Source organism: Melanaphis sacchari, unplaced genomic scaffold (assembly GCF_002803265.2).
Source record: "Melanaphis sacchari strain LSU unplaced genomic scaffold, SCAv2.0 Contig12_pilon_pilon, whole genome shotgun sequence".
Lineage (NCBI taxonomy): Eukaryota > Metazoa > Arthropoda > Insecta > Hemiptera > Aphididae > Melanaphis > Melanaphis sacchari.
In genome coordinates this window covers 1,820,415-1,832,855 of record NW_020270527.1, presented here as the reverse complement: position 1 = coordinate 1,832,855, position 12,441 = coordinate 1,820,415, and the positions used below count along the sequence as shown (strand labels likewise).

General features: G+C 33.1%; 1 protein-coding gene across 3 annotated transcripts in view; it reads right to left on the bottom strand.

The window, feature by feature from the left end:
- Positions 1–286: 286 nt before the first annotated feature.
- The window catches only part of LOC112591174 (putative RNA exonuclease pqe-1), a 134,944-nt gene continuing 122,789 nt past the window's right edge, over positions 287–12,441 (bottom strand). For all 3 annotated transcript variants that reach the window (XM_025334895.1, XM_025334897.1, XM_025334896.1), the window contains 5 exons: positions 11,588–11,760; positions 9,277–11,377; positions 3,759–3,925; positions 3,004–3,218; positions 287–1,301 (listed from right to left, as the gene is read on the bottom strand). In XM_025334895.1, the coding sequence (XP_025190680.1) occupies positions 673–1,301; positions 3,004–3,218; positions 3,759–3,925; positions 9,277–11,377; positions 11,588–11,760 (3,285 nt within the window). In that variant the 3' untranslated portion in view covers positions 287–672. The remainder of the gene's footprint in view (positions 1,302–3,003; positions 3,219–3,758; positions 3,926–9,276; positions 11,378–11,587; positions 11,761–12,441) is intronic.

Genomic DNA, 12,441 nt, shown 5'->3' with positions numbered 1-12,441 from the left:
ATATTAAATTGTATACATTAAAAACAAAATGAGCTAAGAATTGTAATAATTACAAACGAATATGTCGCGTTTTAAATTCATTTAAATTGCTTAAAAAAAGATATTATCAAATAATAATCATAATAATAATAATGAAATAAATGTATAATAAAATTGCACATAATATATATATTAGCACATGGAAAAAAAATACCAAACAAACAAAACAGTTGTTAAAAAAAAGTAAATATTATATTTTTATACATATTAATAATAATAATAAACATTAATTAAAACTTAATGTGAACATTAACAAAGAGGTATACCAAAATCATTTAAAATAACAAAATTATATATATATTTTTTTTAAATAATACTAAACACGTCTGCTGGTTTGGTTGATGTGTTCAATTTTAAAAACTAACCAACCAAAACATAAATTGTCAACTTTTTTTTAACTTGTTCAAAATGCGTCATAAGAAATAATAAAAAAAAAACATTTGGGTAACTTATTTAAGTACAAAAAGAAATGTTGCTTAAACATAAAGTCGAAAAATATGTCAAATGGCAATTCCTAAATTTAGTAGTAAAAAAAAAAATTAAAAAAAAATAATAATAATAAAAACAACAACACGGTAACTCGTCCTGTGTGCGCACAGCCGTCTACTGATGATGGTAATGCTGACGACAACGTCAACTTACTGTGTACACATCCACGCCTAACAGTTGTTTGAGTTTACGGTCGTAACGGACAAAGAGTATTTGTTCACCACCTGATGTCAGTGTGGAGGAGGATACGGCGGAGGTAGTACTTGCCGTAGTAGCAGTGGTGGAGATTGATGTAGTCGTGGAGGAAGTGGATACGATGGCGGAGGCTGATGTGGACGGCGTGGAGGAGAAAGAGGCTTCCTTCGCGGCCACAGAGCCGCTGTTGTCGTCTTTGGCCGGACGTTCGGCGGCGCCAGATCTGTTGGCTGCGGTGGCGGATGGCACCGCGACCGGTTGTCGACCCAACGACTTCCGGAGCACCGCGCGTTCCTTGAACCGGTCCGCCGGAACTGCCGTTACGGCATTTTCGTCGTCCAAAAGTTTAACAAGCGCGTCGACCGTCTTCACTGACAGCGCCGTCGAAACGTCCGCGAACAACACCCAATCGTCGTCGTCCGTGCGATTGTCAGCACTCTCGTCGGATGACAGTTTGTAAACGTCCGGCAACGATTGATCAGCGAACTCGAATTCGAACGACGGATCTTCGTCGCCCGGCACCGGTGATGGGGCCGGCGGAAGACACCACAGAAGCCGGTCTACGTCCTCGGGTTCGTCTGTAAAACGCATGCCACATGGGCAAGAGGTACTCGATTAGATTAACACTATAGGGTAAAATTGTAGGAACATAAGTATAACTTGTTTTAAAATTAAAATATCAATAAAACTTAAGAGGTGCCCTTATACTTTAATTATATGTATATACCTTAAGATTGATTTACTCTAATATATTAAAAATACTAAATATGTTTCGTCGAACGCAAATTTTTTATATTACACGTTTGTAAAACAGAGACAAAACACACGGGGACTTTTGTCGTCATTTTAAAAGTAAAAGCCTTGAAATAAATTTACAGGAAATTACCTTCTAACAGAATATGTAAGATTTTCTTTCCTTGTCCCAAAAAGGTTTAACCAATAGTCGGAACACCGATATATACGTAGACATTTTTATAACGTGAGACACTATGATAATATCTTAGTAAAATAAATCTCTATCAACTTTTAAATGTTTGAAGAAAAAAAATCGATTGCATTTAATTCAAAGTATTTGTAGAACACTTCATTAAAAAAAAAAATTATGAAACTGTTAACTGTTTATTATTTTTCTTTATCATATTAGTAGTTAGTTTTTTTTTTTAAAGTATAATATTTTTCTAAAAATGTTGATTTATTTATTATATAAATATTAAATAATAAACACGGAATATTGAAATCATCATAAATTTTAGATGAAAAGAGAAGTGGAGCAAATATAATGCCTTCTCTCCACCACTCATATATATTATAAAAACTAAAAATGTTTATAAATAATTTATAATTATTATTAGTCTCTTAGTTCAATATTTAAAAATCAAAATTTCTAGAAAATTATTGTCCAGAATATGAAGTTTAAAATAAATATTGTTATACTAAAATAGTGTACAAGATCAACAATATTTTATGTTACTCGTAATATTTGAAATTATAACTGTTCAAACACATCACTTCATTTATTTTTTCATCGACTGTTGTCTACGACGCGCTATTCCCGGAGAAAACCTTATAATAAAAAGGCAAAAATCAAGTGTATTATAGAAATTATATTTTAAATATTTAATATTATATAAGACAAGCATAGTATATAAACTTTTAAATGAAGATTAATCTCTAAGTTCAAGAAGAAATTGATATAACTGTTTCACACAACATTCAGGTCCCTAAATGGTCCTTTCTTCTGTTTTAGACGCGTATATGAGAATGCTCCAACACATGCATAAAGTTTGTAATACGTGTCTTTTGCAGATGAATTGTTATAAAAATAAAAATATTTCATAGTTATATCATAATTAAGGTTAGAAAGTATTTTTTGAGATGGAACTCTATGACAAAGTTTTGTGAACTTGTTAATTGTTATATTATACGCGTGACGTAAACGCAACAAATATTGGTATATTATATCACTTTCAATTCTACGTTACTATAGTATACACATACGGTAAAATATTTAAAATCAAATGCACATATTCGTATATTGTAATATATTATAAATTAGTAGATGTCTACCTAATATATAATTATGTGAAGTATGAAATGGCTCTTTCAAATTTAAAGATAAAAACTCAATAAGATAGTAAGATAATATGTTATTATGTATAACCAATTAGTTTTATATATTTATACGAAATATGGGCCATAGCTATGCAATAGGTAGAGGTGATATGTATAGATGCACCAACTATGGTTAGACCAATTTATATACTATAATATAATACTTACGGGTCAGTGTAGAGTCATCAAAATTCCACACGGACGCACTGCCATAACCTTGGACGTCGTTGACATGATGTTCTAGTAGCATTCTGGTCTGTTTATCTGTGGCCAAAGACAGTGGCGATTGTCCCGAGTACGTGGCCAAATGCGGGTCGGCCCCATAACTGAGTAAAAGACGCACCAGGTGTACATCTCCATTTTCTACAGCTTCATGTAGGGGCCTGAAAAAAAAGATAAATTTCTTTTAGAAATAAATGACACAATTTGATTATTGTCCCTAATACTGTTCAAAAGGGAAATAGAAAGTAGCATTTTTCATTTAAGTAATATCAACAGTCTTATGATACGCATTATAGAATACTTACAATTAAATAATCAAAAATACTGTAGAAATGAATTTAACTATGATTTAAAAATTGGCTTTTTAACAAAAGGCATTAAACGAACATCATAAAAATTGTAATTATATAAAATTAATATTTTTTGATAAACTATTTTGATAATCGATGAAATTTTTGAGTATCTATAGCATTTGTTTAGTGAAGTATTATACTAGACGGGAGGAAAAGAGCTAATCGGCATTATGATCATACTGATGGACTCGATTTCATAAGAGTTAAATCGATATTACGATATTTTTCGTTTTGTAAGTATCACATCATAATTAGTAAAGGTGTTAATATGAATAATTAATATTATTATAGCGTTGATAACAAAATACGCTTGATTGTAAATGTATGTATTATGTTAAAAGTACTGACCGTATGCCTCCTTGAGCGCTGGCGCTGACATCTGCCCCGAACAGAAGCAACAACTTGGCGATGTGATAATGGCCCTGTGAACACGCTTCGTGCAACGGCGTGTAGCCCGCGTTGTCAGCCACCGATGGAGCGTATTCGAGTTTTTCAATACAATAACCCACGACATCCTTTGAGAAGAACATATACAAAAAAAGAAAAATGAGACACGTTGTCTTAAAGCACACCGTCAATCGAATCCGAGATCAGTCGGTCGATTAATATAATAACAATAATCTAAAGTATGTATATATTGTATATATTTAAACAAGACAATATTGTAGTGTGTCTAGAAAGTTTGTAAATGTTTGTTATACATGTATATTATATATGTTGCACGGTCCATATACGTATATATATATAACAAGTTTCTAAACTTTCTAGACGTACTCGCACACGATTATTTCAAAGTTTTTTTTTATATTATTTCTTTTTATATTTATACTTAATAACAACAATAACTAAAATTGCGATGTTTTTTACGAACATGCATAATATATGAAATTGAAGTATATCTACTGCGTCGTGTATACAGCTACAAGTGACTAGTGAGGGCGTCAATACATAATGTATTATGTAATGCATTATATTATCACACGGAGGCCGATCGATCGTTTGTTGAGTACTCGAGAGCATAATAACAATACGGCGTGTATCTTGAAAAACAATAATAAAAATGTATACACACAACTCTTATAAGGAAGTAGGTACTTTAGTTTAGTCGAACGGTTGAACAAAAATACGGTTTGAGGTTATCGCACACGGCAAATGTCGGCCACCTTATTTTAACCATAGGTACCGTACAGGTCTACCTAACCTTGACGCTGCACTAGTACAGTCAAATAGTTAAGGTAATTCACGTGGACTCTGTAAAATGTATGTTATTGAGCATTGGAATAGCTGATTTTTAAATCAAGTATATTCGAACATTTGTGACGTGTGTTGTATACTTGTATAAATAAAAAAAGTAGAATTCTGCCGATTACTATTACAAAATGGAATAGGAAAAATTCATAAATCGTTTGCGAAGCTAAGAACTCTATAGTTCTATGCTACTTATATTTATGATAAGGCTTTTAGTTAATTTATATTTTGTATCCCATGTTAAGATCAGAATGACGTCGCCGCATTTTACTCCGTTACTTCTTCGGCTCGGTGGAGGAAAAGTTTGACAACCAGATAAAACTGAAATGGAGCCCACGGACTTGAGGTAAATTTAACTCACGCACGTTCAGGAGTTTATTTCTGGTACCGCTTTCTACGAGAACGAGATTTACAATATGCAAGGCGATAAGTAACGATGGACGGGAATAAGTGGGATCAAAATTTTTTTTTTAAAACAATTCCACTGAGTCGACTTCACACGTAACACAATATAATGATGGTATGTTTTAATTTATAATCATACATTCATACCGCCGCGCTACCGGAACGATACATAATAACGTGTACGAGTGATGCGACGACAGTTTTCGTCGTATTTATCACAAGTACTCGTCGCGCACCACCGCCATCGACGATTGCCGCGAAACACTATACAATAGTATGATAATATTGTACTGGAAAAGTTGTGTGCTGCGCTTGTCCCAAGGGCAGACGCGGGCGAGATGCGCGTGTATATATTGTCGCATATATTATTATAATCGTTATGTCATCATAATAGCGTGTCGCGCGAAAATCATTTCTGGACGAGTTTGTCGGTGGGAGACGGAGAGAGGTTAACACCATCACGAGGTCGCGAATGCACACGTCATCAGTAAAACTATCGAACTTTGTGCTCGACGTGTGTGTGTGGGTTCTCAACAATTTTTGGTTTTTTTTGCGGTCAACTTTGATAAAAAAAAAAATCACAAAATTAAAAATGGAGTAAAAATACGAGCACTATATATACAGAGCGGTATATCGAGCATATGCTTATTATCTGAATTTATTAAAAACCTAAATTTTTGGAATTTTTATGTACCCGCGAGTTGTGTTCTGTATATTTTTTATAAATTTTAATATTATTTCAAATCAAAAGCAATCTGTTTTTATCGACAATTATTATTTTACCTATTTTATTTTATTTTTGATACTAGATTAATCTAAATCAAAATTCTAGGTTGATGTTTGTGAAATTTTAAAATAGATATTATACTATTGATAATTTAATCAGTTTTACAAAAATAAAAATATATATTATAATTTATTAATCTAGATTTATTATCCTCTGACAAATTTTATAAATTTTAAAATATTAATAGATTAATAAATATGTAGTTACTAAAGTAAAGTAATTTGTTTCGGAATTTCTAAGAAAAAGGGTGATTTTTACTAGAAGAAAATTGTTTTAGCTATAAGTCATTCCTTTTACGTAAGAAAAAAAAATCCAAGAGGTTAAAATATGGTTTAAGATAATTTAAGTATATATTTACGATTTCTAAAAATCAGAATTTGAATAAATATATTACTATAGGAAAAATAGGGGTAGAATGATCGATGAATCACCCTGTATGTATAATTTACGAAAGATATATTGCGTCGCAGCTATTCTACAGCGCGTGGTATACAAGTAAATAATAAATTATATTATTATATTAGCGAACGCGAAGAGTTGCTGGTGGTGAGGAAAAGAGAGCGTTACGACCGTATATAATAACGGTATCTTCTCCTCCTACCATTGCATTATTTACACACACATAGACGTATAATATGCGCGTGCCTCAGAGACTGTTACGTAGTGTCGTTCGGCTTCGGTTTTTCTCTCACTTTTTTATGTTTACATACGATGTAAATAATGCGAATAACTTGCGAAGTGTATGGTTCTATGGTAATAATATAATACAATTTGATTAAACGCATCAAATTCTAAACAATGTTATCGAAAAATGGAGGTCGGTAAGTTACAATATTATATTATGTTATAATATGAGTTTAATAGTACCGCGTTAATACAAGTAATAGTAGCATATAAAGAAATTACAGATTCGCTGACGTACATCATTATACTAGAGTAAACCATAATAATTTTTCTGATTAATTATAAATCTGATAACAATATTACGCTACTTCAGGAGTGGTTAATTGCTATTTTTTATTGAAAGAGACAAGATTATTTATTAAAATGGAAAACAAAATTATCATGTTAAAAAAAAATAATTTTTATTTTCAGGAATAGAAAAATACAACATAGGACCATCATGGTGCATACAAGTAAATCATTTAGCTTAAAATATTTTAATATTGAAATTTTTATTGACTTACAGAGAAAAAAATATTTCCCTACAATATATCTAATATAATATAATCTAATATAATCTAATTGATTAATTTATGATGACGTCATAACGCAAGCTATTTAACTATAAATTTCGTAACGATATTCGATCATAATATATTAAATTAAATAATTATTTATTCGAAATCTATAATTATCCATTGTATATTTTAATTCATATTAAAAAGTCAAAAGTCTCGTCTCGATATATTTTGAATATACTAAAGGTGGGATTTTATCATTTTTATACAATCTATAATGGTAAATATGTTTTATGCATAAATATAAGCATAACATGTACACAGAGGCGGGAACTGCGAACTATGCAGTCGCAGAAGACGGCAAATTTTTGGAGGGTGGTTTTTATACGCAGCAATTTATATTTAATATTTTTTATTCTTAAGTAGAAAAATTTTCAATTTTTTTTTCTTGAATTTTTTGATTTCAAAATAAATAGTTAACATTAAAATTACTTATATAACCAAATAATTATTTAATAAATTTATTAATATGTTTTCTTATATAATAAAAACAAAGAAAAAATAATTGCATATAATACATAGAAAATGTTATTATGTAAGGAAATTTTGTTATACAGAGGTGATTTTTTTAAAAATAAAAGCGGCAATTTTTTTGGCATGGAAGCGACAAATTGTTAAATCCACCCCTGCATGTGTACTATTTATATTTACATAAATTATAAGGATTGACATTGTGTTTAATCCACTTGATATTTAAAGTTAAAATATTTTAAGATAATGACTTATCAGCTGTTAAATTGAACTAATTGGCCAAATTTAGGCTACCAAGTTCTCAGCTACCCGATTTACTTTAAAATTTAAGCACAAGTAACAGAATACAACAGTATTAGACATTTCGTACATTGCAACCGTACCTATACGGAAAAATAACATGAGTAGGTACAGTTTTTGTTTATACCGGCATTACCACTTTCTAATATTACAATATAAAAACCGCACGAACAAACGGTCCGGGTTTTCACTATTCACAAGTACTGTAAATACTACAGTATACAACTGTGACAATAATAATTAGCGATGGAACACAAAAATGTTATTGAAAATGTAGTGCGTATAATATATATAATATTATAGCACGTTAACGTTACGATATTTTTAACGGTAAACTGCCACCTATAAAATAAATATGATTATAGACCCGCGGTATACAGGCCGACTATTGAAGAAAAACGAAAAGAAAATCACGCAAGCATATTAAGCTACACTAGACGGGACGAGAAATTATTAGGCGATAAATCATCGTTGTTGCGGTCGACGACGTGATCGATTCGTTTCGATTCTCTCCCCCTTCCTACCTCGCCGATCTCGCGAATCCGCAAATCGGACATAAATCACGTACAATAATACAATATGTATCATGTATATATACATAACAATACCGAAAAACACAACCAATATACGACGGTGGCGTTCCGACCGAGTGCATAATATTATTATTCTTGTTATAATAATATCATCGTTTGTGTTATATTTTACGAACGAATACACACGCTATATCAACTCCGTTGTATTTATAATCGTGCATCATATTATTTTCCTAATATATTTGGCAGGTCACCATCGACGAATGACCACCCGTTTCCCGTTCGATCGATGCGCAATACAATTTGAAATCGACCCTTCCAGTAAGCCCGGCAGGCAAAATGAAACTACACGTACACTAGGAAACTAGTTTAAACGCGAAATGCTGTAAATAATCACTTCCTTCTGTGTTTAGCCGGACGTAAGCGTCTTGACAATAATATTTCGGATGCGGAAAACAAATTTTAAAGAAGGGAGGGGAGAGGAATAATCAGTATATGAGAACGAAGAACTTTAAATGCGCCCAACTATTTTATAGCAAATAAATGGTGTTGCTTTGATGCTGTTTTCGTCACGTGTTCTGCTTATAATCAAAATCATATGAGCTGGGTAAATGTGTGAAATAAAAAAATAAAGTTATAGCGGGTATACATAATAATGTTGCATAATTTGTATAATCAAATTTATTTTGCAAATTTGCATTTGGGGGTTGGCGAAACGTATGTTAATCATTACATCTCCTCTAATATGTTGATAAATTATTACAATTATTAATTAATGTGCGGGTGTCTAATAGTTTTACCAAGATGAAACGTCCTGGTGCAAATACCCATTTTATTTCTTCATTATAATATGTAAAGAGACAACATTTAAAATAACTTACATCGACGCCTAGTCTGGCGGCCCGGTGGAGTACTGTCTCGCCATGTCCTTTGTTGACTATCCATCCTTTGATTTCGGCGTGGATTTCCGACACATAACGCGGCGCACTTGGCGGAATGGAGGTGGAGGCGACAGTGGTGGTCGCTACAGTAGCGGGTTTTTTGTCCGACAACGGTTCCTTCTTTTTCTTTTTCTTGATGTAGTCGAACCCCGATCGAAACTTTTTGCGCATTAACTTTCGTTTGAATAACATACGCGCCGGTGGTTTTACACCACTACCTCGAGTACCAGCAGCACCACTATCATCGTCTTCTTCATCCTCTTCTTCGGCATGCGCTTCCTCCTCGTCTTCGTCGTCAAAATGTGACGCGATGGCCTCTTCGCCGGCACACTCTTTTTTCATCACCTCGTCTTCGCGTTGCCGTCTCTTCCGCAAGTTCCGCTGCATTAACTTTTCCGCGGACACAATCTTTTCACGCTTCATCATACGTCGTCCCTTAAACATAACGTCCCGGCGACCAAACATATGGCCACCCAACCGTTTCGGCTTGTTCTTGCCTGATACTCCACCGGGCCCTCCTGCCTGTAACGATTGGCACGCCGCCAATTTAGCCGCTTTAGATTCCTTGACCGGCTTTGGCGGCGGCGGAATGTTCATGATGGAGGTTAACGACACCTGGTCAGCGGCTACGGCTCCGGCAGTCGGCGGTGATACTACGGATATGAGTTTGGACGGTAGGCGCAACGACCGCTTGAACTTGTACAACTCGTCCTTCCAGTCCTCCGTAGTTGCGACGACCGTATGAGTAGACTTCTCGCCAAGCGACTTTTTACGCCGCCTTTTTGGAATGATTTTGTTTTTTACGTTGGCTTTTTTCTTGGAAGAAGCCTGTTGTGGTTCCTGCTTAGCCAGCAACGGTCTGTTTCGAGACCGCAACCGCATCCGAATCGTTTCATTGTCCTTCTCTTTGGTTTTCTTGACGACAGCGACCAACTGTGTAGGACCAACCGCAGCGGAAACTACTGTTGGAGCAGGGGTTGGCGACGGTGATGCACACTTTCTTCTCCTCTTTACCGGTATCTTGACGGTTTCGAAATGTGCAAACGCATCGTCCAATAACTCGTCAAAAGCGAACGTATAGTCTTTCAAAGAGTTCTTTCGCCTCAACGACTGCCTAGGATTAAACTTGCCGGCTACTTCGATGGCTGTTGCGGCGGCAGATCTTCTCGACGTGTTTTCTATGTTTTTTGTCAGGTTTTCTTTTTCTACCACAACTTTTTTTCTGTTGGCTTCAGATTTTTTACTCTCCTTTTTGTTGTTGAGATCTTTCTTGTTGCCGTGATCCAATTGTTGTTGATCCTTCTTGAGATCGCGTTTTTCTTCTTTTTTCAGTCCTTTCTTCTCTTCTTTTGTTGTCATTGCCTGCTCTTTCTTTTCCAATTTTAGCAGTTGTTCTTTTTTAACCGCGTCTTTGTCTTTCTTTTCTGCCTTTTTTAGTTCTTTTTTTTCCTCTTTTTTCGTTTCTTTTTTCAGTTCTTTTATTTTTAGCTCTTTCTTATGTTCTTTCTTTATTTTCTTGACTTTGGCAATCAATGGCTTAATAATGAGTCGTTTTCTTCTAGGTTTTCCTTTAGCTGATTTTTTCTCGTTGTCTTCTTTGTCTTTAGTATCGTCCATAATTTTTTCTGAGTCTTTTAGTTTTGTTTTATTTTCTTTGTCCGTATCCGGAGGTTCTGCGTCTTTCTGTGTTTTTTCTTCGCTAACAATATTTTCCAAGACAGATGACTTTTCCAACTTCACTTCTTCAATTGATTTAGACTCATTTTGAACATCTGATAATTTATTGTCTTTATCAATTTCAGCAATAGGTTCGATTTTTATTCGTTTTGTGTACTTTCTTTTGGGCGGTTGTGGTAGTAATTCTTTTGGCGATTTCCTTTTGACTGGCGTTTTGACTTTTTTCTTTTCCTGGGTTTCAGCCAACTGCACCACAAATGAATTGCATGTATTCGTCCAAAAGTCCTCGTCATCTTCATCTTTCACAGTTTCTTCTTTATTTAACAAACTCAGATCTGGTTCTTTTATGGGCGACGGTTCTCGTCTATAATAACAATAAATTTTAATCATAAGTTAATAAACATAGTGTAACAAATAATAAATAATTGTGTATAATATTTTAGTAATCAAAAATTGGTACTCAGGTAGTAGGTACTCGAAATATGTTGTTTAACAATGTCATATATTAAATAAAATATTATACCAAACGTCTATAATATAAATAATGTAAAATGCAATAATACAAGAATCTTACTTGATATCTAGCTTGAGATCTATAACTGCTTCAGTTTGAGTAAGCGGTGTCGGTTCTTGTTTTGTTTGAGGTACGCTGTTATTTGATGGCAAAAATGGGTGAGGTGATATGGCTGTGGCAGCAGCCATTGGACTGCTCATTCTCGTGCCACTGGACGACCCTTCAGCAGATATCTATACATGAAAAATATAAAGAAAAAGTACATAAAATATAATTGGTAAACATGTAAGCAGCAAGCAAATGGCAACTTTTTAGTCGTAACAAAAATAAATAAAACGGAAAAAAATAAAGTTTAGAATAAAAATTGTTGACGGTAATATTTATCTATCAAGGAGTAAAATTTATTTATTTTAAATTAATTTTATTCTGTAAACTGAACACTTAATCGTAAATAATGAACGTCTAGAATATTAGATTCTAATACAAAAAATTATTTATTAATTATAATCAATTTATCAACGCTTATAAAACTATATTATTGTTACTAGTACGTTATTACGTACGAATATTATTGTAAATAGAAGCAGTTATAATGAATATTGATAACATTTTTGTCATTCTCGAAACTAAAATTATAAATTTGTTATTTCTTCTCAATAAATGAAAGTAAGATTACCAGATTTTGCGATATGTCAATCTTTATTATACTAGTTTTCGATAAAACCTTTATTAATCGAATTAGATAGTTATTCCATTACGATAAAACGGTCATGACGCATATCACAAAATAAAATTTTATCTAGTGTGATTTAAAACGATTTTCCTATGGATATTCTACATCATTTATCGTGAAAGACGCAAAAATAATAAAAATTTAAGTTTCTCTTAGGATACAATTATAATTATGAGAGTGT